This window comes from Corvus moneduloides, chromosome 5 (genome assembly GCF_009650955.1).
Source record: "Corvus moneduloides isolate bCorMon1 chromosome 5, bCorMon1.pri, whole genome shotgun sequence".
In the NCBI taxonomy this organism is placed as follows: Eukaryota; Metazoa; Chordata; class Aves; order Passeriformes; family Corvidae; genus Corvus; species Corvus moneduloides.
Window position 1 is genome coordinate 8,359,959 of NC_045480.1, and position 25,179 is coordinate 8,385,137.

Here is a 25,179-nt window from a genome sequence, read left to right on the forward strand (position 1 = left end):
CAGCCTGCAGCCCCCGCCACGCTTATGCTTGAGGCACTGGCCACTGAAGCAGGGAGAAGAGGAGTAACTCTTCTGTATCTCTTTGCTTTCCTGCAGGACCCCTCCCTGTGCACATGAGCTCTTCTTCACTCACTCGCAGTGGCAGGGGAAGAAGAGGCGCCTCAGGTGAGGTCCCCGTCCGTGGGGTGGCAGTGACAGTGACAGTGACAGTGCCGTGTAGTACTCGGGAGGGCCACTGGAGGTCTGTGTGCATTTGCTTTCTCCCGCTCCCCGCCCAGCGCTGCACAGTGCGGGATGAGCCCCACTCGTCCTCCCGTAGCCCGGCCAGGACAGCGCACCCAGCTGCCCAGGCCAGCCCTGCTCCTGGGGCGGCTCCGCTCTCCTCCGAGCATCCCAGGGCAGCCTTGGGCTCCCTGGCTCCCTCTGCTCCATGGTGGGGCAAAAATCCAAGCGCAAAACTCGAACGTGGGGAGATTAGTTCCTCTGGCTCCTCTCCACGCAGGAGGCACCTCCTGCAGCTCAAGCTGCACCGGCTCTCTGTTTGCCAAGGAGCTACTTGCACCTTTCCCAAGTTTGGAGTGAATTCATCCTCGGGCCGGACCAGCGCGAGGCTGTCTACCTTCGGGATGTGCAAACCTCCTTCCTCTCCCTGGCTGGCTGGCACCATTGACTGGGTGATGTTGGTATTCTCACAATAAGGCTCGTTTTTTTCCAGGGTCACAGCTTGCTACTTTCTGAAGACAGCTGCTGTCATTCAGCCCCTGCACCTCTTGCCTGGATCCATCCCTGGCCCCTGCTGCATCAGTTGCCCTGATTATGTTTTTAATCAAGTTCAAACTCATTTGTGAGCTGCAGGATAATGGCATGAGTGTGTGCTTGCACAGCAGTTTCATTCTAGGAAGGTGCTCACCCACCTTCCCAGCGGGACAAACAGACAGACACAGCAGCTGTCTGACACAGAGGGAGCAGTTCAGTGCCAACACTGAGGATGCAGGATCACAGGTCACTCAAAGCTGGCTCACTTTGGCTGTGTTTCAGCCCAGTTTTATCCACCCGCAATGGTAGGACAGCTTCTTCCCTGCCCTGGCCTCAGCAGGGTGCCAGGCTGTGCTCATTGCTCTGGATTGTGATGCCATGGGAAGTCACTGTGTTTTATGAATTTGTCCAGTGCAATCAACATAACAACTCCACCATTATGAAAATTCCACTGGATCTTTCAAACTTCACAAGCTTTTAGGACTTCAGTTTCAAAGAAAATAGGACACCCAAGGATCACGACATCCCCACTACAGCAAAACCAGAGCAGCACACACAGAAAACCAAACTGGACTTCTCAGCAGAGCCCAGGCTGAAGCTGGTCTGGCTTTGTCTACACGAGGAAAATGGGGACTCCTGGTTCTCCAGGCAGGTCTGCATCTAACACTGGAAACCAGTCTGTGAAACAGATGTGTGGCTGTGTCCTGCTCCAGCAGGTCTATTTTCCTGCCCCACCAGTGAACTTTGGAGTGGAACCTTCCTTGAGCAAATGTCCAGAGTACCCTTCACAGGGGGCACATCCAAGTACTGCTGTCTGTGGCCAGCTCAGAGTCTGCCCAGGGCTCCCCAAAATCCCCTTTGCAGACCCTAACTGATGATGCCCAACACCTCTCCTCATGCTCACACTGTCCTCAAGGAGGATACTGGGCTCCTGGATCCCTGTGGAGAAGAGGAGCAAGCATCAGGCAGCTGTGGGAAGTGGGATTTTAAGAACTTGAGGTTCCCCAGACTGAGAAGGGAGGATCAGTCAGATGCCTCTCTCTGTGACAGGTGTTGCTTCTCCAGAAGCAGCCCAGGTCTCTGTGTCATCTGCAGTGAGTGTCCCCCAACCCCATGTACAGAGGGAAGGGGACCTGTGGCCTGTGTCTTGCAGCACTGGGGCCTGGAGGCATCACTGAGCGGGAAAACTGGAAATACCTGAAAATTTGCCTCAGCTCCTTGCTGAAAGGCATTATGCAAGGAAAGGAAAACCCCAGCCTGGATCAAGTGCTTGAAAAACCAGTGTAAAATCAGCTCTGACATGAGCCCATCCCATTTAGGGGATCATCTATATTGCTTCCCCTGAGGGTACACACAACATTGCTGTTGGAGGAGTTGGGGCACTTGCTGGACCTTGCAAGCAGTTACAGGGCAGCCTTGCAGGCCAAGCTGAAAGTGTGACTTTCCTTTGCTCAGCAGCAGAACTGACTCTCAAATGTCAGAAAAACTTCAAGTAACCTTGCCACATCTTTTCCAGCCTTATCATTGCAGAGTTCGTCTTGAGCCAGGGCATTCAGTAGTCATATTTTGAGGTTTCTCTACCAGTGGTTGGTTTGACATCTAATTTTCCTCTCCTTGCTTCAGAATATCCTCATACCTTCCCTGCTCCAATTTTCTTCCTGTTTTCCTCCTTTTACCTCCCCTTGGTCCTTTTCAAACTCCCTTCCCCCTGCCTGCTGTCAGGCTGCAGTGCCTGCCATGTGGAGAGTAAATAGGATGCTCCTCATCCAAGTCCCATCATAAAGCTACAGCTGTACTTCAGTGATCGTTAGTTAAAACAATCACTGGTTAAAACACCAGCAAAATAGCTGTTGGTCAAAAGTACAGCCATTAACCTCATGTTCTCCCCTTCTTCCTTAGCAAAGATGGATACACATTGACAGAGTTGTTCATGATACAGCAGATTTTGTAATAGTGCTACCCTGCTGACCCAAGCAGATAGCCAAAATTCAGGTGGCTGGAGGTTATTTACAGCAAGAGAAGGAACTGACTGTGGAGGCAGGTAATTTTCCAAAGCAGTATTGCTAATTTACAAAGAAGGTGCAAAGTCCTGCACTGAAAACCCCAAGAAATGAGCATTTCCTGGCTCCCACCACCTGTGTTATTCCCACATGCATAAGAGCTCTCATGCTCTCAGCTTTTCTCGGGACACATGTAGTCTTGTCTCCTCCTTCATGGCATCATGCTCCCAACACAGGCCCTGGACAGCCTCTCCCATACATCATGGAGCTTTGCTCTGCTAGCACAGCTCTGTCTCCTACAGCTAATTGAAGTGAAAGTCTCTGGTAACATCTGGAGGAAAAACCCAAACTTTTTTTTTTTAATCTAAGCTTGCAGAAAAAATATTATAAGGAAGAAAGATATGTTGTCTCCCCAGGACTTCATTTCCAGTGTCAGAAAATACTACTCCTTAAATGAAGATTCTTAAAATCTCTATAGAATCATAGAATCATAGAATGGTTTGGGTTGGAAGTGACCCTAAAGATCATTCAGTTCCAATTCCCTGCTATGGGCAAGGACACCTTCCACCAGACCACGTTGCTCAGAGCCCCATCCACTCTGGCCTTGAACACTTCTTTGAAAGTATTCCTGACAGCTGCACTGAGATGCTGTAGATAAGTCTCTGAGTAATTGCTACATAGCTCAGACTTTAATGTTGCTTTGATCTAGAATGGGGTTTCTTCAACACAGATGTTATTGTACATTAAATGTACATGCAAGTTCCAAAATCCCCATGTGACAGAGGGTAAAGCCAGCCGTGGGCATGCACACTGTTTGGGAAACATTTGTATTTAATTCACAACCCACAAAATTCTTTCAGCCCAAAAAAGTTGTAGGAAGAGATAATCTTCAGAGATCCCCTGGGGAGACTTACACAGCTGAGCTAGTCACCCTGAACTCCCTTTTACATATAAACTCAACTGCTTTTAGCATGATTCATTTGATCTATTTGAGATCCACATTGGGTTGTGAGGCTCTGTGACTCCAAAGGGGCCTGCTTTCCCATTTTGATGTGCCCAAAGCAGAGGCCAGCCAGCTCCAACACCAGCAGATCCCACCTCTGTGTCAGCAGATCCCACCTCTGGCCCTGGTTACGAATTCATGGATTTTTACCAGTTGGAAATAATTTGGCATGTCAAAGGTTTTATAGTGACTTATTCACAGCACCCAGACAGGCGGGGAAGGAGGGAGCCTTCATCACTGCTGTGATGGGTCACAGTGTATGGTCACAGGACTGGGGAAACCGGGATGTGTGTGTGGTTACTGCCAGACACTCACACAGCACAGCACGGGAGCCACTGCCAATGCCGGCTCCTGAGCAGGAGATTTGTGAATCCTCAGCCCTGGGGGTCTGTGCAGCGGGAAAGGGGCCAGCAACGTGCTCCCAGCAGTAAACCAGCGTCCCTAAGAGGAGGTGCTGCAGAGCTGCTGCAGTCAGAGGGAGTGCAGTGAGAAAATCTTGGGATGCTAATTAATCCCCCTTTGGGAAGATATTTATTAGGCAAATGCCTCACATTCATATGCACATCTGCAGTCAACAAAGAGGCTTTTACTTTTTCCCCAGCCCAGCAAGTCTGGAGGGTGGGAGGTTGCTGCAACCAGCCAGAGGTGCTTGGAGTGTTCAGCCTGCTTCGGGCATCTTGGGTCAAGCGTGGAAAAAACAGTTGAAATGACCAAGGTCCAGGTTGGAGGAGAACCTGGAGGTAGTTGAGAAGATCTTTAAACCTGAATATCTTCCCCCCTGCTCACTGATGGAGACATTGCAAAGGATAGGGTGGGAGCCATCCCTGACAGACAGCCTCTTCCTGCTGGGATGAGCTGTTCCAGAATCACTGCATTAATATAACCTGGGGCAGCTTTTGCTGTCAACCAGTTAATTGCTGAGGTTGATAGATACAGCCCCTGATGAGCAAAGGATTGTGTCTGCTTGCAGCTTTTGCAGAAGAGCCAGCAGGACCTCTCCTTGTCCAGCAGACACTGAGAAATGCGTCACAGAGGTTCGCAGGGGACCTGCCTTGGCGTTCCCCACTCTTTAGGTATAGGTGCTTTGAGAGAGCAACTGCTCTTCCTGAATTGTTTGCTTCATTTGCAATCACACAGATCTCACTGCTTCAAGAGTTACTGTAAAATCTAGTTGGAAGATGTTTCAAGTCATGCAAAGCCCAGGGTTGGACAGAAAACCTAAAATTTCAGACCAAGAGCAGGGCATGATCTTCTCAGCAGGGGAATTGATAATTTTGTTCTACATTTGCTGGGTGCTTCCTAGGGCTTATGAGAGGGGGTGACTCCCCTTGACCTAAGATGAGAGCTGCTGATTTGGGAAGGATAAATAATGGCATTTCCAAGGCTGACTGGTTTGATGTGCTAATCCAAAGCAGTCAGCCTAAAGCAGACCTGCTGAAGGCAAAGCATGTTTTTTACTGAAATACTCAAACATCCTCAGCCCCCAGAGTCACACAGACTGCCTTCATTATCCCAGGTTTTTTTCCCCAACATACCAACGTATCAAACATCTGTACAGTCTCCTGTTTTACACTGAGCAGCGAGAGCTGCTGAGAGCACTGGCACGACACTCAAACTTTAAACTGTCCATCTTAATTAAATTCGTTCTATCCGTAAGGTTCAGCAGTCGGTCATGGTATGTGGGAGATTTACCCTCAGGTCCTGAAGGAGCAGAAGTAAACTCAAGAGTAAAATCCTCAGTGACTTGGGATGACAACTGTGCTCTTAAAGACCAAAAGCTCCTGGCACAGCAGTTGCCTTGCCAGCAAGTTGCTGTTAACAATATCCTTTTCCTTCCAGGGACCCAAATCTGCCGTCTGTGAACCTGACTGGCTTTTGCAATTGATTTCAGAGAGGCCCTTAATTTTCACTGACATTTGCTTCGGTCAGTCACAGCTTTCAGCTCCTGCTTCCCTCCTACCCATTGTGCAGCACCCCCAGAACCTCCCCTTCACCCCCATTTACAGAGAAAGTTGAGTCCTGGCTTTGCGATAGGAAAGGCAAAGTTTGGCACTCATAGAGCAAGGAAAGACTCAGGAAATTTGGTCCGGTGCTTTGTGTCTTCTTTGAGTCACTGCATGATGGTGCATAAATCACTGCATCCCTCTGTGCCTCAGTTCCCTTGCTGTGGCCAAGGATGATACCCCCTTATCTCAGGGGAACAGGAGATATTAATTACTGCTCATAAGATGCTCAAATGTGGCAGCATAAATAGTAAGCAAGTATTTAGTGCTTTTCTAAAGATAACTCATCTGCAAACACTCAGGTCCATAGCCCGGAACTGGGAGCTCCCTTGGCTGTTACATAACTGCAGTGGGTTGTTTTTATTTTTTTAAGGAATGAGTTGTTTTTATTACTGTAGTAATTTCATAAATAAGGAATTCAGCTGACTAGAAAGGATGAAACAAAAATGAATGCCTGCTTAACTCAGGCATGTGGGAACTAAGCATTATCTTAATTATATTTCTGAAACAGCAACCTCCTATGTTTGGCCCAAAGCTTTCAGAATTCAAAGGCAAACACTGCCCTGATTTTTTCAATTTTTCTCCCCCATTCACTGATTCTTTGTGTTGGTGAATTTGGGGCTGCCAGGTATTACCCAAGTGCAGGAGTCCAACTGCTCCTTCCTTGATGAGGTGAGATGTTGGGGGGCTGCAGGGGTGCCATGTGCCTTGCCTCTCCTCATTGGGGTGATCTCCCTCCTACGGGAGGCTCCACTTTTGAACAGGAGATGCTCTTTTGGCCAACTCATCCACTATTGTACTGTGCCACGATGCCTTTTATAATCCTGTATTTTGATCTCCAGTGCAGACAGTCAGAGGTTTTGGGAGCTGGGGGTTGCTCCGGCTGCAGTTGCAGATGATGCTCATTAGAAAGGGGAACTCTGCGGGTGCTCGAGCAGCCTGACAACGCTGCAGTGCCTGACCACGAGCAGGTCCCACAGCCACCCGAGGAGCAGCTTCTCACCAGGGATGCCCAATGCACCGCAAGCCTGTGGGGTGCTGGCACCACTCCTCTGGGTGGGAAGGCTTCCAAGTCCTTATCTAAACCTTCCCCCTTCCCTCCTCTCATACTCCTGAACTATTTTTAATAGAAAAGTGAAGCAATGAAACCACTATGAAATCACACAGTGAAATGTAGCTTTAGCTTGAAGCAAAGATCCAGTCAACTGCATCTTCCTGAAGACCAAAGGGTAGTCTGTGAGGTCCGGGAAGGCAAATCCCGCAGAGTGCCAGTGACACAGCTGCACTCCCTGACGGCGGAGCGCATCTCCCAGGATACGCAAGGATAAAACTTTGTAGGGAGGGTGCACAGGCGCACCTCACAGGGACATGTGCACTTGGCAGGGGGATACAGGGATGTTAACGAGAGATGAGTGCACGGGGGGGTGCACAGGTGCACCTTACCGGAGCAGGAGACACAGATGAAACTTTCATGGGGTGTATTGGTGCACCTTGCAGGTGAAGGCATGGCTGAGGCTCGCAGGGGCTGCAAGTTCCAGGAGAATGCACAGGTGAAGTTTGAGGAGAAGCACAGCTGCTACGGCCGGGGGCTGTCACCGGGCGGGGGGAAGCGCAGACGAAGCTCTCGGGGGAAGCACCTCACAGGACTGAGGGGGTCCGGGGCCTCCCGTCTCCCCGCCCAGCATCCCCCGCCCAGCCCCGTCCCTGCACCGGCCGCGCACGGCGCATGCCTCCGGCAGATGCCGGCCGGTTCCAACCGGGAGAGGCCGAAGCTTTTCGGGTCCTGCGAAGAGGAGGAGCCCGTCCTCCTCCCTGCGCATCCCCCCTCCCCCTCCATCGCTTCTCACCGCCCCGAGGAGGGGCGCGGAGGCGGCTGGGCCGGCCGCGCTCCCCGCGCCGCGCAGTGGCGTGGGCACGGCAGGAAAAGTTACTGTCCGGGGGGCGCTGAGGGATGGAGAGGGGGATTTACTCGGGTTTGGGACGAGCCCGGGGCCGCGCGGCTGCACCTCCCAGCCCCTTCCGCCCCCGCAGAGCGTTCCGCGCAGGATGGCGGAGCTGGGGCGCGCTCCGCGGAGCTCTGCGCCAGGGCTGCGCCGGGGAGGTACTCACGGCGGAGCATCCGCGCCGCAGCCCGCCGGGACGCGGTGCGGAGCCCCTCGGCCGCCCCTCCCTCCCCGCGGCTCCGCGCTCCCGCAGCGCCCCGCGCAGCGCCGCGCACCCGCAGCGACTATTCCAGAAGGCTGCTGAGTGCACCGTGTGTTCGCAATAGATAAATAGATACACAAAAAATAAATTAATAACCCCCCTCCGCGTGCACCGATGCATGCGGGCAGGGACGCACGGCCCCCGACCCTCCGCGCAGCCCCGCGCCGTAGTAATTTGCAAGGGGCGGTGCAGGGATTGGGGGGGGGGGGGGGGGGGCAAGGGGGAGGTGTCCCGCCCCCCCGATCACATGGCGACCCCGCGCAGCCAATGCGGGGGGCTCTAGGACCCCGGGGACCCGCGGCCCCCCCCGCCCTATAAATGCCTCTCCAAAATGCAGCGGGGCTCCTTCCTCCCGTCCCGCCCGGCCGCTCTGCTCTGCGTCCCGCTGCCCGCGGGTCTCCGTGCCGGCTCCGCGCCCCGCGCCTTCCCCCTCCCCTTTTTCCTTTTTTTTTTTTTTTTTTTCATTTTAATTTTTTGTTAATTTTCTGACACCCCCCCCCCCCCTCCTGTTTTTCTCCTCGCCCCCTCCCCGCGGCCGGTTTGCATGCATTGTCTGTCTCCCAAGATGGTTTGTGAGACCAAGATTGTGGCGGAAGATCATGAATCAATCCCGGGATCCAAAAAAGACACGATCATTGTTTCCTCCTCCCAGATGTGGCCCTCTTTGGCGGGTTCCCCTCCCTCACCCCCACCTCCCCTCACCCCACCAAAAGAAGACCCCAGGCGCGACAATGTCTATATCCGCGAATTCCACCCCTCTGAACAGGAGGTGGTGCGCCGCATCTTTTACGAGGGGATCATGGAGCGGATCCCCAACACGGCGTTCAGGGGGCTGAAGCAGCAGCCCCTCACTCAGCTGCTCTACGGGCTGCTGGCGGGTGAGTATCCGCTCCCTTTTGGGGATGGGGGCGCCGGGTTTAGTCGCCGCTGTGGGTCTGCACAAAATGGTCGGAGCGGCGGGAGGCGCCGGGGGCCCGCGGGCGCGGTGCGGCCGGGGGAGCGCCGCAGCATCGTGCGGGGCGGCCGCGGAGCCGCAGCGCTGCGGCGGGGGCAGGCGGGCTGGGAGGGGAGCCTTGCGCCGCCGGGGGATGCACGACCCTGCGCGGGTGTTAAGGGCGGGGAGCCGCGAAGGGGAGGTCGCCGCGGGGGTGAGGGTAGAGTCGTCCTTCTGGTTGTTGCAGGGCTTGGGGGTGCGCGGAGGGGAGCGGAGCGCACCGCGCAGTGGCCGCCCCCGCGCAGCCCGGCGAGGGGGGGCACGGCGTGCCGGCGTTGCCTGGAGACAGCCGGGGCCGCCACTGAGCGCCCCCCATTTCTCCCCCGGCGTGGGGAGGGGGCACCCCCTGCAGCAGCACCGAGCGGCGGGGTCACCTCCCCTCCCTGAGTTAAATGCCCAAAAATAGCCCTTGCAAGGTGTCCCCTCCCCGTGCCGGTAATTAATAATGCGCGCCTCCCGCCCCGAGAGGGCTTTGGGGTGGTCCCGTGCCCTCGGTGGCTGCAGGCGGGTCGCACCCCATGTCCCAGACACCGGGGAGGACGGGACCCCGCGCTGGAGGGGGGCCCCCGGCAGGCGTTGGGGAGCAGGGGGACCCAGCCGGTGGCTCTGGGCCGTGCCGGAGAGAGCCGCCGGCTCAGGGGCACCCGCAGAAGCCCCCCAGGATGGGAGCGGGCAGGGTGGCTGCCCTGGGAGTCGGTGCTGATGGAAATAGCACTGCCGCAGTGGCGAACACATGGCTGCGGAGCGGTGCCCGCAGCGCGGCTCCTCCGCCCGGCCGCGTTCCGGCCTCACCGGGGACAGCGAAGGGGGCCTGGGGTGTACGGGGCCCTCGGGGTGCCCACGGCCCCGCTCCGGAGGGGCTCGGTGGGCCCTGCTGTGGCGTGGCGGCATCCTCCCCGCCGGCTCCTTCAGGACCTCATAAACTTCTCCGGGTTATCTCGTCGCGATACGCCATCCCTTAACACGATAATCTCGAGAGCGTGAACTGTGTGTGTACTGCAAATGTATATTTTGATTGTGCTTGTTTTATTGATTTATTTTTATAATGACTTTGTATTCCGAAATCAACACTAAATTCTCTTTTCTGACAGGTGTCGTTTATTTCTCTTCCTTATCTCCATAGTAATGTGCTTTGTTGTGACCAAGTCCGTCCTGCTGACCTGCTGTTTGCCCATCTTTCTGATGGGCATGAGGTACTACTTCAGTAGAAAAGTTATCCTGCACTATCTCGATTGTGCGCTGCACACGGACATGTCCGATATTGAGCAATATTACATGAAACCGCCAGGTGAGTACGAATTCCCTGAGGGAGCCTTCCTTCCTTCCCCCAGCCTGCTGGGGAACATGGCTGCTCCCTGCTGCTGGCGCCTTTTCCTCCTGTCAGCAGCACTGAGCAAGCTCAAAAGTCGCCAGAATGCAGCTCTTTAGCCACACCAGGCACAAAGCCATCTCTGGATTTGGTTTGGTTTGAAGGTTTTTTTGCTGGTTTTGGGTTTTTTTGGGTTGTTTTTAATTACTCCCCCTCCCCCAAGTGCCTAGTCATCCCAGACAGCCTCTGTCCACCTCTCGAGCACAGCACTGCTGGGTCCCGCAGCCACCCGGAGGACTGGGGTGTGGGTGCTTGGGGACACTGAGGCTGGAGGATGTGGGTTATTTGCTGCAGCCTGGGTCCACCCCAGCCCTTACATCTCGAGCTCGGTCTTTCTTTGCTCCGTGCATTTGGTATTAGTTCTGACAGCAGGAGAAGAATGAATGACCTTTTAGCCCAAATGCTCAGAGGAGCCCGTTTTAGCTGTTGAGCCCATTTTCCCATGTCATTCAAGAACATTCCCTAATGCAGGTGTTTTGGAAGAGGCACAGATCAGGTATGTAAAGGGCTGCTGCCACATAAGCTTGTCCTAATATGGGTTCATCCATTTGTTACATATATGAATATAATTTAAAATACAATATCTAATGATAATGTTATCTTGTTAAACTGTAAAAGACAACTTATGTCATCAAAAAAAAGTCTCTTTAGAACCTGTCAGGTGCTATTTCTCTTTTTGTAGGCACGCATCCATATTGAGGACAAGAGTAGGGGGATGCCTGGGCAGTCACTTGGGGTTTGGGGTTTGCTTTTGGTGGTCGCAGAGTGCTAGTGAGCTGGAAGAGCAGGGCAATGCCAGCATCCCACCTTAGTTCCATCTTCTTGGGGTACCTGCTCTCTTCTTGGGTACCTCCTGTGTTGTTTTTCCATGTGACCATGTTTTTGCTGTATCATTTGCTGTATCATTCCTGTTTCCCAGGTGTGACAAACTTTTCCCTGGGCACTTCTAAAGAACTGCTAGGAGCTACCCTAGCCACAAACTTTCCCTCACTTCTAACATTCAGTGTCACATTTTGCTAAAATGTTGCTCCTCTTATGAAGCATTAACTAGCTTAATTTAGATTTCCTTTCCCATCATAGTGCGTATCTTTGTGTGTTTCATCTACAGGGCTTGTTTTTGTAAAAATTAAGTGATGTGTGACTTGTATATAAAAAGCTCAATCTTCATTAAAGGTGGTGTGACAGAAATAAAAGGGTTCATAGTGAAAAATTTCTGCACCTCTGCAGTGAGGTCCAGCAAGGTATTATGCTGGAGAAAATAGCAGAAGATTCCAGTAGAATAAGAACATGTAATATGGAGTTAATAGGTGTTTGAGCTGCTTCGCTTGTTAATCCTGAGGACTTGTGTGGTCACAATTTAGAGCAGGGATCACAATGCTTGTATTTATAACACTAGCAGACACAAAAAATAAAGGAAAGGGACTCAAAGTAATGCCCTCAATTTGTTTAGGGTCAGTAATGTAATCTGGTTCAGCTGTGTTGCCAACATGTCTTTGAAATGTTAACATTGCTTTTATTTGGTACCTGAAAGGGCTAATTGCAAATTTAGAGCGAGTGTGTGGGCTTTAATTTTTGACAGAATTTAATCATGTAATTAGGCTTCTGCCATGCCATAAAAAGCAGATTTATGGGATTGTTGTTTCTTGTTAAAGGTTCTTGATGATAGTGGTGTTAGCAAGTTGGCTGGAGTCATAATAGGGTAAAGAGACCAAAGAGGCTTTGGGGTCTGGGTAAGGAGAAGGGTGTCTGCGCGTTGGGACCGGCGCCATCCGTGTGCAATGAATCCATGTGGTGCTATTTGGTGTAGCTGTGCACAAGGCATGAATCCAGTGGTTTGCTTCTGTTTCCTCCAAAAGTGGAGTTGGTGGATTTTTTCCTACAGGACAGCAGTATAAATACAGTCATCCTAGAAAATCCTGGAGTCTTGTGCGCCTTGAAGGCTGGCTGGCCGGAAGGCATCCGGAGGAAGGCAGTGATGTGCCACACTGGCATTGCCTGTCCCACCCAAAGGACAGAACAATGGCAGTAAAACAAATTCAAGCCCCAAGTTTGTCTTTTATTTGCCTAGTTTACAAATTAGCACCCAGGCAGAAATGATTGCAGTGGGAATGAGAAGGGCTCGTTGTATTGCAGATGAGATATTTGTGAGAGCTTTCTCAGTGAGATGTTAAGAACTGGTCTCAGCAAGAGAAATGGGCTGTGGGGATGGGGTCTCAGAAAGGCTGGAGATGGCGAGAGCTTGGCTAGGCAAGTTAAACCCAACCTGATACAACCGCAGCTTGGCCTGGGAGTATGACCAGGAAACTTCCTGCTCCTTCTTCAGAGAACCAATATTTTCCTCCTTGAATATTTTTTTTGCAACATAGGAAAAAGAGGAAGGGAGCATTTTGGTGGTGGGGTTATGAATTCCTGTTTCTCAGGGTGATGAATGCAAAGGTAGAACTGAGACACGGTCGTAAGGTCTGGGATAAAGATGTTGGTTGCAGATTTGCTGATGTTTTTTCCCCTTGGAATCCAAGCTACCCAAGCACAAGAACCTGTTGTTTGCAGCCGGCTCTCCATGGTGCCTGGGGCTGGAGTACTATTGTAGAGAGCATCTGCAGCAAATAGCCTCCGGTTAGGCAGGCATCTACAGTGAGAGGATATTTTAACTATTAAAATTGATCATTCTTCGTGGTATTGTGAAAACATCCAAAAAACATGTGGGTCAGTTTTATAACCAAGCCAAAAGGACCCATTTTGCAATGGGATACCATAAGCACCGAGGTTAATGATTAGTGGTGAACAATTCCATGAGTTACACCATATTACGGTTTTTCTTGTGCAGTTTTTTTGAACCTCTCGCCTCCAAGTTAGTTATTGTTTGAATTTTCCTCTGCTGGGTTTGGTACAAACTGAAAAATACGTGCTGACAGTGATTTTGCAGAAGTACACTAGCCAAAATTTAAATCTTTGTTTTCTCTTGCCCTCCTACATTTATGCCAAGGGTCTGGCAGAACGTTTGGGCCACTGCTTAACTTGGAGCTTGTACACAGCGGTGTGACTTGAAATTGCTTTCAATGTGAAAGGAATTGTTTGTGTTGAGTCTGTGCTGGAGTCTTAAAACAGAAGGTTGAATGGTTCAAACACCTTCCTGAGCTCTTTATAAACTTGCATTTTTCATTTTAAAATAGCACTTACTGGAATTTACTTTGCTTTTTTTTTTCCTTCTTCAAAGGCTATGAAAAAAGACTACTGGGGTGGTGAAAAAGAAAGGAATTGGATAATGGGCTTAATTGTCAACCAGAGTAACAGGCTCTAGTAAACAAAAAAAACCCCAACCAAAACCAACCAAAAAAAAAAAAGAATTAATTTTAAATAGAGCCCTGCCTCTTGCATTTATCCACACAAAAAAGATGAGCACAGCTGGAGCTTCTTTTATGGTCTGATGATTTTGATGACTAATCAATTTTACAGTGTCCCAGTTGGTTGTGTTATATGTCTTTTTGCAGTGATTGGTGTGTTAGAGAGATGCTTGTGAGGCTGAGGTCTCTGCTGGAGAGCTTACGGAAACCAAGACTCCTTGTGTCCGATGCAAAACTGCTGCTCCCCAAAGCGAGTGGAGCTGGGGCTTTGGCTGATGAATTTCTATGTCTTTCTGTGGTTGTTTAAAGAGTTACCTCCTGCTGCTGGCTGTCCTGGTAGGGTTTGCTGAGGGGTGTGCATATCTGTCCTGCCGGTGCAAAGACCTGGTGGTGGCAGCAGCTGGCCTTTGTCAGGAGTTTGGGGACTGGTGACAAGCTTGGTGGCTGCATCACAGTGCCCAGTGCTGCTGGGGAAGATGGACAGACAGCAGAGATAGGCAGCCTGCACAGCTGAGGCCGCAGGACCTGGTGGGGTGTCGAGGGCACCTGCCTGGCGTGATGCAGCAGCTGAAGCTGGAGTGCTGCTGGAGGAGGTGTTGGGTCACACTCACCATGCCGCGCTGAGGGCTGGGGCAGCTTTCGGCAGTGGCTGCACAGCTCCGGCTCCCACTCTGTGGGCGGACGGGTGCCTCTGCTTGCCTCATGCTAGGAAGGGGACAGGTGCTTTGCTCTCCTGTGCCCATCCAGGAGTGAGCAGAGCCTCCCTGTCCTGCTGCCCACTGTCCCCTGTACATGAGGGTGCGCATGAAGAGCCTGCGCGGATATCACAACCTCCCTGCGGGACAGGGCCCTAAGGAAGACGGACTGTGGGGGGATGGCTCATTAGGGTCCAATTTCTGCTGCTCTTGGGTGGCACATTCCTCAGCCGAGCTCAAAGGAGGGATGTCCTGCCCTTCTTGGCAGAGGTTCTGGGATCATGTCCTTGTGCCAGAAGGACATCAACTGAGGTGGGTCCAGAGTTGGATTGTGAGGATGTGAGACCCTGTTTGCTGCCTCTACCTTTTGAGGTGTCTCGTGCCTGCAGTGAGTTCTCATGCCTGCAGTGAAGTGTTTGGGTAACAAGCAAGTATTTGTGTCTTGCATCAGGCCTGTTGGCAGTGGGTTTGATCGCTCTGGCATGATGTTTGAAAGGTGAACATCTGGTATGGATCATGTGGCTCCTGCTACCTCAGCTCCATAAGTGCTGAGCCTTGGGGAGGCTCTGAGGTGAGCACCAGTGACTTTTGGGGTGCAGGGAAAATACAGGGTCTACCTTGGGAGGAGATCCTCGGCCCTGGAGCTGTGGTTTCTCTGCCATGCCTAAACCCTTCCAAAGACACAGGGAGAGGACATGGGGGGGTATTTCTCCCCACTGAGCCCCCAGGCAGAGGGGCGGCCACAGAGCCCAGTTCTTCCACATTCTGGATAATGCTCAAGCTGCTAGATAAGCAGGAGTGAAGCTGCCAAATGATAACATTGTTTGGAAAGAATAGAGCAGCTCTTGCTTTGCAAAGAAAGGGCTTAGTTACCTGATGCAGGAGAGGGCTCAGGGCTGCTGCTTCCCAGTGGAGGAATGTGTTTTTGGACAGCCCTGCGCCACTCCTGGTGCCCAAGAGGCAGCTGGAATCTGAAGCATCCATACCTTCAGCATTTCTTGCTGGCTTTTGCAGTGCCCTGACCTCATGTATCTGCCAAACCCCTGAGCTGTCTGTCCTGTATTGGGATTTTCATGCTTGCCTTTCCCACACTGCTGTGTAGAGTGGTAAGGAGTTCTGTGTGGGGCTGGGAAACCCATGGGGGAGGCTGTGTATTTATCTCCACCTGGGTGTTTCCCAGCTCTGCTTCCTATCACTGCTGGGAACTGAATTTAGGTCTCCTCAGGCAGAGGAGGGTCTGTCCTGTGAGCATATCACCGCTGGCATCTCTCTGCAATTCCATGAGTGTGCTTCCAGGGATGCAACCTCCATAGCAGAGAGATCCTGCAAGATTAGGATTACAGGCTTGTCATACGCTTTATAGTGGGAAATATTTTGTCAGAAAGTATTTCCAAAGCTGACCTCCTACAAGTGGGACAGTCAGGGATTCTTCAGCTCAGCAATTCCTACTGTTGCTTTTGGGTTTCTACAGTTTAGCAGCATGGAACTGCCTGGTTTGGCATCTCTCATCTCCAATGCAGAGAGCACCTCTTGTTTCTGAGTGTTAGGGACGTGCTTTGTCCAGCATTATGAATGGGCTGAAATATTTTGGTTTCATTTGAATAATCTAAAATGTCTTTAGAGGTGGGTTGCCTCCCAAAACCCACCTCATCTGACACGGCCACTCCATCACTCGTGGCTGCCTCATTTCACTGTGCTGGAGCTTTGGCTTCTCCATCTGGAGACAGCCCCATCCTGCAGGTGTGGAGCAAGGCAAAGCTCTGCTGGCACCAGCTCCTACGCCCACCCCGTATTCCCAGAGCTGACCAAGGGCTCTCCTGGTCCCAGCAGCAAGCGCGGTGCAGAAGCCCCAGCCCAATGCTGCAGCCCTGCTGATAAGAGCTTGGGTAGATCGGGAGGTGACACAGCTTGGGTCCCTTGCAGTGCTGAGCCACGTGGGCTAGCTTTGCTCAACCCTCTGGAGGGCCCATAGAGTCTTTCTAGCCCACAAAATCCTTATTATTTTTTTTCTGCCCTCTTGGAGGGGCTCAGGCAGTACGGAGTAGAGACGTAAGCTGTCAGCCAAGGGCCAGTGTAGGAAAACTGGAGTTGCCTGATGAGGGGAGTAGTCTGTGGATTCAGGGCTGTGTCATCCACAGCCAGTGGAATAAACATGTTTGTGGGCAAGCTGCTGCAGCCTGCCCCCCTTCCTATTTATTTATCACAGGAGCAGGAACATATGCAACAAACCCATTACTCAATGTGTGTATCCATAAGATAGAAATAGCTCTCCCTTTAGATCCACGAGTTTGGCACAGTCCCATGTCAGAATTAGATGAAAATAGATTTTATAGTAAATTTTGCAGAGTAACATGACCTTTTTTTTCCCCCCCCCCCATGTGTTCAAGAATTCTCTCTAAAAGTAGTAAGTCCCTTGTGAACATGACCATCAGTTAATGCAGCGATATTGGAGTTGTAGCCAGGACTGGATGGCTATGATGCTACTGAACCTAAGCTCAACCTGCAGGTGTTTAAAATCCTCAGTACATGCCAGTGCTGGTCATTAATCTTCAGTTCAAGAGGTAACCAGTTGTGTAAATTGAACAGCAGTAGTTTTTTAGGCACAGTTAACTTCTCAAGACCAGCAAACAAGCCACAATGGGACTTAGGAACATGAAGGAGGCAGGGATGTCAGGTGTTCTGGGGTTTTTTCTAGCTTTGAGGTAATTTCTTTAACGTTTTCTTCAATGTTAGATGTTTTCTGGCATGGTTGTATGCAATTTCTCAGGACTGTCTTAGTGAATAAACAAAGAAGGATTCTGACTCCAGAATTTTAGTCGCAAGTTTAAATGCAAATTTATTACTCTTATAAAGGGTTTTAGGCAGCTCTTCTTTCTCTTGCTTTCTTAGGAATGGCCAAGATTTAAAACCATTGCCCAAATGTCTGTTTCAGGTTAAGATTTCGTAATAGCCTAAATTCAGGCTTTGTGTTAGATATCTGACTAGTGGCAGGAGTTTTAAAGGTACAAAGCTTTGAGCCCCTCTTGACACTGAATTTTGGATGTAGGAATGTGAACTGAAAATTCTTACTCTCCCATTGTTATATTTATTTATTACATTCAGCCTCTTAGGATTACCCTAAGAGTCTGTGGTCATGTTGTTTCCTCTCAGTGTGCACCACCAGTGGTCTTAATACTTCAGAAATTGCCATTGGGGATTGCTCTCTACTGGAAGACCTCTAAATATATTGAAAAAAAACTGGTTTTGTGTAAAAGTCTAAATGCATGGCCTGATTTTTCAAGAAGGCAAACCATTCAAAATCTCCCCAAATTTCCGAGTGGATTTCTGAAATTCCTTCTGTAGACTTAGATCTTGATTCAGGCAGGTTATATTTGATTCCTCAGGATGGGAATGACTTTTGGGGTGGCCGTGAGCCCCTTGGGGACTCCGGGAGCTCACAGCATTGTTTGCTGGTGTATTGCAGAGCGCATGGTTTTATTTTGGTAATGCAGTGCTGGGGACCTCTTGCAAATAATCACATGCTTGATGCTACTCCCTTCCAGACTACTGCAAAAAGAGAGAGCTAGAGAGTTTTGCTGGTATCTGGCTCTGTGATGAGCTGAGGGATGTATGAGCCTTTGTTGTTACTTTCTGCATCAGCAAAACAGGGAGCTTCAAAGTATATTTTTAGATTTTCTTTTTCCCTTTTATTTTTTTTCCCATTCTGTAGAAAGCTAAGGCATTGTTTTGTTATCCTGACAGGTGGCTAATGAAAGGAGTCAAAGAAAATCCAAAGATAGCAGCATGTCTTACCTAGTTTCTATTGACAAATTTATTCCTTGTAACCAAATAATAGGATTTGGGGGTTTGTGGGTTTTTTGGGTTTTGTTTTTTTTGTTGGGTTTTTCTGTTTGTTTTTTTGGTTTTGTGTTTTGGTAAGGGGGCCACAGGGAATTGCCAAGAAGCCTCATGTCCTTTATTAAGGATGCATCAAAAATTAGTTCATAGTGGTCTGGTCAGAGCCAGGTTCAAGCTGTGGTATCTGTTACAGATGGCTTTGAGCCATTCTTTTAAGTCATCTATTGACCCATTGGGCCCCAGCAATCAATTAACAATTTATGACAGCATATACAATATCATTTGTTATCTTCTATAACTTTGAAGGGTGTTTCTTACAAAAAGCAAAAATTATATTTCTTACAGGATAATCCTAAAAGGTAGACCTGTGATTTGCAGGGCTTAGTGCCAAGCTGGGCTTCTGCTTTATGGGATTCTGTGAGTGAAAGGAGACATTTCAAAATTGGTAATGGGAAGCATGTATTACAGTTGTATTTTTAAGTGGCTACATGAGATATTGTTATTTTAAATGGGATTTGCAACAGTGTAAACGCTAATGGAATAATACAACGCATTAGTCCCACCACAGTGTGTCCTGCTTGAAATTGTAACTTGCAAGTAATATTTGTCACTTAAAATTCATGTGTTGTTTCTAGGACTTATCCAAGCGGCAAAACTGAAATCCAGAGATTTTGTGAGAAAATGATTTTTCAGTTCAGGAGCTGGAAAGTAAAAGGGAGGATAATGTTGGTCCAAACTAAACTAATTTACTACTCCCTCTCTGTTTTTTCACTATGACAAAGCATGGATCTGTGTTTAGTGGGGGATGTAATGCTTTTTTCAGCCCAAAATGGAATGGCTGGCTCTGTTGCAGCTTTCCTTAAGAAGCACAGGTCAGACCCAAGTGTATACTTAAAAATACTGATCGTGATAGAGGCAAGATATGGTTAAGTGTTTGTTACCCCTCAGGCAGGTCCCTCTTTGTGTGGCACTGTTAAATCTATACTGCATCAGTGCTGGGATTTCCTGCATCCCAGGCCCTCTTTGAATTACATATTTAGGTATTTTATACATGGTAGTAGTTGAAGTGGTGTTGAGGGGGTCCATCTCTGAAGCCCTGGCTGCTGGGGCATCCACCCCCTGTGATCCTTGGAGGACTGAGCTGTGTGCCAGTGTCCCAGCCAGCAATGCTGGGGGCTGAACTCTGTGCAGGATTAGTGCCAGCCTGGCTTTCCTCTGCCTTTCATTTTCTACCTTTGGTGAATTCAGGACAAATGTGTGAATTGTTTTGCATTGACAAAAACTGCATTTTTAGGTAAGATGCTTCCCTAGATTTACTCTCGATCACCAGGCATTGTTATACAAGCTGTTCCCACTCTCTCTTGCCAGCGTGCTCGAATCCTGACTTGGAAACCGGCATCAGCAGTGCAAGTTTGTTTGCTTTTTACAGTTGCAGCTCTTGGGCTCTGTGCTAGTGCTGCTAATTGAAATGAGGGATGCTGGGCCAGCTGTCTGGTCATGAGTAGCTCCTCAGTGCACCTTGCATTCAACACTCACTTCAACAGCTATCAGATAACCAACAGTGATTCTCTGAGGTTTTTTTTTTTTTTCCTTTTTTTCCCCCCCCTCTTTCATCCCCTAGCACAGCAGTTCTGTATCCCACATTTCCAGTCTTGGGTCAAACTGCAATACTTGCATTCCTTTGAATTCTGCTCAGCTATCTTGTCCATCCCTGTGTTGAGTTCTCCAGTGATTCTTGGTCTGGTCTAGTTCTTGCTTCACTCATCACTTCTGGCATTTCCCATGGGGGGCGGTCCCATACCCAGGATTCCTCTGTATCTCTGATTTTCCCCTTCCTTCCATCAAACTTTTCAGCTTATGTGCCTTTACCTAATTTCATTGTATATGTACTTCCTTCTTTTTAGTTTGTTGTTCAGATATTTTGCCTGGTGAGTGCAAGTACTTTTTTTTTTTTTTTTTTGGTAGAAGACTCAGAGTAACAAAGATGAGAAAATAAATAGAAGTCAGCAGCAGTGGGATATTGTGTCTGCTAAGCTGAAAACAGTGCATCAGTGCACAAACCCACGTGTCAATGGTGGAGGGAGAACATTTTACCTAAAGGCAAATGAACTGCCAGCAACAACATTTCTTACACCTTCTTTAGAGCACCTGACCCACATCACTTCCAGATGTATCCATTGATCTTTTCCCCTATGACTTTTCTTACAAACCTAATTCTTCCCATTTTAACAAGATGTATAAAATTGCTATTGCAGTCAAAGTGCACAAGAAAAAAAAACCCAAACCCAACCACTTAATTTGCTGAGACCAGGGCTTTTTGTTCTTTTTTTGGAGGTGCCAAATCTGTTCATCCTCCCTGGATCTAGATAACAGCATCAGAAACACTGTGTAACACTTCTAGTGGGAATCCAGGGAAGACCTAAATCTGTACTCTTCCTATTTAAAATAATGTTAAATAGTAGAACTGCAAAGAAAAGCTTTTGAAAACAGCCTGGTTTGGAGCACCTGCCATTTCTAAGTGCTAATTCAGATGATGGTTAGTGAGAGGCAGTGCAATAGAAGCACGGCAGATACCTGGCTGCTGAACAGCAGTGCATCCTGGTAAAGTCCTCCTTGGTGGAACTACATCGTTAGTGGTGCGATTTGTTGAAGAAGAGAGAAAGCAAGTGGGGAAGAAGTTATTGTACAATAGGGATGCTAATGAGTGATTTTTTTTTATTTTTTTTTTAAATCCAAGTTGTTTAAAAGGGGTATTTGTAAAACACCTTTTCAAGCTTTTGCTGCTTGTAAAGTCAATTAGATTCACTTAATGGCTATGAAAATCTTTGTCTGGTGGGGTTTCAGGAGCTGTCAGTGTTCAGGGGATAACATCAAGCTGTGCCTCTCGGACAGTGATTTTTGTTTCGGAATAAGCCATCATCGGGTTTTACGGGGCTTTTTTTGAGCCATCAGTAGTCTGAAAAACATCAAAGCATCTGCAAGGATTCTTGAGAAGTGGGACTATTTTTCATGGATAACTCAAATAGCTAAAGAGGATTTCAGTGAAATTCTAAAAAAATATTCACAAAACCCCCCACGTTCACTGAGACTGAACTCTTGGGACAGTTTGGCTTAAAGATTCAGTGGAGCATTTGCTTTAACTTAATCATGGGCTTAAATCCCTTGTCTCTTGCTGGGAGTTTAGCCTATACTTAGGGGCAGTATAGGTCCAAGTGCTCTTTGGATAGTTACAGAAGACCTGTGACATAAATGGTGGTAAACCTTGGGTTTGCTGTATATGCTATCAGCTGCCTGCAAGATGAATTTATGATGTTTTAGGGAATACTGGTGCATTGGAAAAAGGAGTTGTAGCTGTGAACCTGCTCTTGGTCATTCTGGCATGTCTTAGCATCAGATACAGGGGGTTTAGTGTTGTCTTTGTATTTGGGAAAATCCAACAGATCCTCAAAATACTGCAGTTCTACCCAGTTTTGTGTGGATTTGCATCTCTTCTGGCTCTGGTTGCTGTAGTGCTGTTCGTATTTGTAAGTCGATCCTGTTTCCACAGGCCCTTTGTGAATGAGCGTGCCTCAGTCTGAGGGTGCACGGCGGGAAGGTGTCTGCTTTCACTAGCCCTGAGCAGCCTGCCCTTCATTTGCCGCGTGTCTTCCTGATGGAATGAAACATGGCCTGTTACCTACTCACTCCAATAATTCATTTCACAGACGTGTTTCAAATTTCCAGCTCCTGTGACTGGTATTGAGGCTGAGGCTCAAAGGAGCCCTGTTCACGTGATGTGGGGTGTAAGGTGGTGATGGATGCTATCACAGGAGATCTGGATTAGGCTTTGGTAGGGACTTGTTGGCCTGATTGTTCCGGCGTGGTAGTCTGAACGTGTGGCAAAGTTTGGGGTTTTTTTCTTTTTTAGTTTGAGAGATGTAGAGATTTACACATGTAATTTTCATCTTCTGTTAATGCATCATCCACAGCAGGTCCATTGTTTGTGCCCAGCCTGACAGATGTTCGTGTATTTATGGATGTGGAATTTTCTTGCACTGCCACGTTAAATAAATGTGCTTGTTTCAGTCTGGACTAGTGGGGTTCAGTAGAATTATACCCAAGTCACATTGGCTTTGATGTGCTGGGAGGGGGATGTAGAAACACGTTGGCTTGAACAAGAGCAGACATCCAGATGTGTGTTTTTTCTGCACCACGGCAGGGCTCTGGCTTCACATGGGGTATTGCCACTGGTTTGCTCAGAGTTAAAGGCTGAAGCAAGTGTGGTGATGGAGACTCCAGCTGCTTGGGAGGCCTTGCTGGGGTCTGCACCCTTCTCTATTGAAAGACATTCCTTCCTATGGCAGGGTATTGGAGATAGATGATCCTCAGAGTCCCTTCCAACCCAAATCATTGTAGGATTCTATAACTCCTGGCAGAAGGGGGTGTTCTGAAGCAGTGTTTGTCCTCTTTGCTTTGTAGGGCTTCAGCAGAGTGGGTGTGGGGCAGCCCTTTACCTTGGCATGCACAGGTGGGACACACTGGAGCAACCTTACCCCAGGGCTTGCTTTTGCTGAGTTAGGGATAAATATAGCAGCTCCCAGGGATTACATATTCACAGTAAATCTGGAGAAGCCCTGAAGAGGGCTGCAGGCAAGAAAGGTGTTCATTACAGTGGAAGCTGAGGTGGGATGGCCATGAGGAGGTGGAACCTGCAGGATGGTAGGTTGCCTTCACAGGCTTCTCCTGCTGGAAAAAGGCCTGTGCTTATCTTCAAGGAGAGAGCACTCATTGCAGTAGTGTCCCTGGCAGTCCTGGCTGTCCCAGTTGCCTCAGAAGGGCTGAGGACCCTCAGACACCATGTCAGGAGGGCTCAGCATCTCCCAAAACCAAGCTTTACAAACACAGGGGGATGAGAAAGCAGGGGTATGCTGTCTGCTGGTTCTGCCTGGTCATGGAAGTCACCACCCACCTGGTTGAAGGTTGGGTTGGAGATGAGGGAAGGTGCAGATACCAGGAGGTGCCTGCAGCTATCAATAGGTCAGATTCAGCCTCAGGTGGGGAACACCTGAGGGTGTGGTGGGGAAAGGGCCTCCTTTCCTGCTCTTCCTGAGTGGGATAGGCTGGTTGGTGTGTTGTAGGGAGAGAGTCTTTGCTCTAAGAAGTCCTCCACTGTTAGAAGTGTGATGGTGTTTAAAGCACATCAAGAATACTCAGATTTGCTTCCAGAGAGGTTTGATAGTTATTTATTCATTTATTTATACGGGTCAGGAGTTGGATTTGCCTCAAACTGTAGCATTAGTCGTGTTGCTGCCTCTAGCCTTGGATGTCAGAAGTACGTCAGACCCTGTTCCAAGGTAAGGGCCTTGTTTCTTGGCATGCTGCAGATGGAAACTGCTTTTTTTCTTCCCTTTCCATGAAAGGATGAGCATCTCTGCAGAGACAACATGCTGCCTTGATGGGAACAGGGCAGAAAGCCTGAGGCTGGTTCTCCCAAGCCTGATTCTCCTTACCAACTTGATTATCTTTCCCAGTTTCCCTGTTATTTAGTCATGGCCTCCTTCCCCAGAGGTTAGGGGAATAGGTTTGACGAGGTGCTTGGGGGTCAGACAGGGTTGGTCCAGTGAGAAATACCCAAATGAGTACCCTCGGTGAGTGGCTGGGGAAGACAGAGGTAGTGAGCCACCCTCACTCCTCTCCTCTTGAGCTCTTCCCAATCCACTGTAATGGCTTTTGGGGGCTTGTCTTGATGTAGGAGCTGGTGATAGGGTGGGTTTGTCCCAGCTGGTAAGTGGTGTCCTTATTGGATGCCTGTGCTCTGGGAAGGTTGTGTGTGCAACACCATTTCAAGATGTTGTGCTAGAAACAGGAAATATTTATTGCTTGCAATAGGCTTATGGAGATCAAGCCATGTAGCCCCTGACTTCAGCCTGTAGTTTGTATGAAATCTGTGCCCTGATTTCCTGACATCTTCCTCAGTATTGAGTAATGGTTTCAGAGAAAATATAACTCCTTGTGACTGCCGTTTCACTCCTATGGATTATGAAAAGTTAGAGGTCAGGGAGGTTTGATTCATTGTGTTAGCAACAAGGTAGGATTCTTGTGAAAGCACTGCCATGTGCAGAAGGAAAGGCTTTGAGTGCAGCAGAGCCGTATTTATTGTTGGTGTGAGGAAAGTACCCAGGTAGCTCCTCTGTGCTGTGCAGGGCTTGTGAAGTGCAAGTCACTGACTGTCAGTTCCCAGTTTGTCCCAGGAAGGAAAGCGGAGGAGCTGCCCTGGAATCTGAGACTTTTCTGGTCAGTGTTCCTGCATCACAAATATTGCCTTGTCACTGTCACTCCTTGGCTGCTGTGGTAGAAAAGTCCTCATTTAGAGACTCATGAGAGCGGCAAGAATGTGCTAAGGGAGTTAAAACCATGCTCAGAAGCACTGAAACATGCTGTGCATCACGTTTTGGTTGAATATATGCACCCCTTACATGACTTGGTTTATTGTTTGGTTTTTTCCTGTCACTTTTTAAATATGCAAATGTTCTTAGTTGCTCCCTTTTCTACCTTTTAGGGGAGGCACCTCTTAGCCTCCTTTTTGACTCTGATTTAAAGGTCTTAGAGGTACAGATGAGTTATTCTGTCCTGATGCATGATTATGCCATATCTAAAGTTTGGACTTGTATCTTGGGTGCAATTCATCTTACCTACCTTGTTCCTGACTGAAAGGAGTAGTTTGCAGTGAGCTCTGTAGGCTTTAGATGTGGTCTTTTGCAGAAGGGCTCTCCTGAAGAGTGACTCATCTCAAAGGTTGTTGACCTCAGAGCAGCATAAAATTGCTTGGTAGTCTTTGTAGAGCTCAGAATTGCATTTATTATTTAACCTTAAGTAAATGAACCTTTGTTTCTCCCTTTGCTGTGAAGCATTTGGTGCAATACCTGTGTAGATACAGGCACTTCTTTTGAATAAAGGGCGCCTTGGCTAAATTTAGACAGAAAAGTAGTGATGG

The 25,179-nt window shown here is 48.9% G+C and overlaps 1 protein-coding gene across 1 annotated transcript in view; it reads left to right on the forward strand.

The window, feature by feature from the left end:
* Window positions 1–8,249: 8,249 nt before the first annotated feature.
* Window positions 8,250–25,179, forward strand: part of NAT8L (N-acetyltransferase 8 like) — a 33,197-nt gene continuing 16,267 nt past the window's right edge. Inside the window, exons 1-2 of the mRNA XM_032109280.1 lie at window positions 8,250–8,845; window positions 10,085–10,249. Of these exons, the coding sequence (XP_031965171.1) occupies window positions 8,512–8,845; window positions 10,085–10,249 (499 nt within the window). The 5' untranslated portion in view covers window positions 8,250–8,511. The remainder of the gene's footprint in view (window positions 8,846–10,084; window positions 10,250–25,179) is intronic.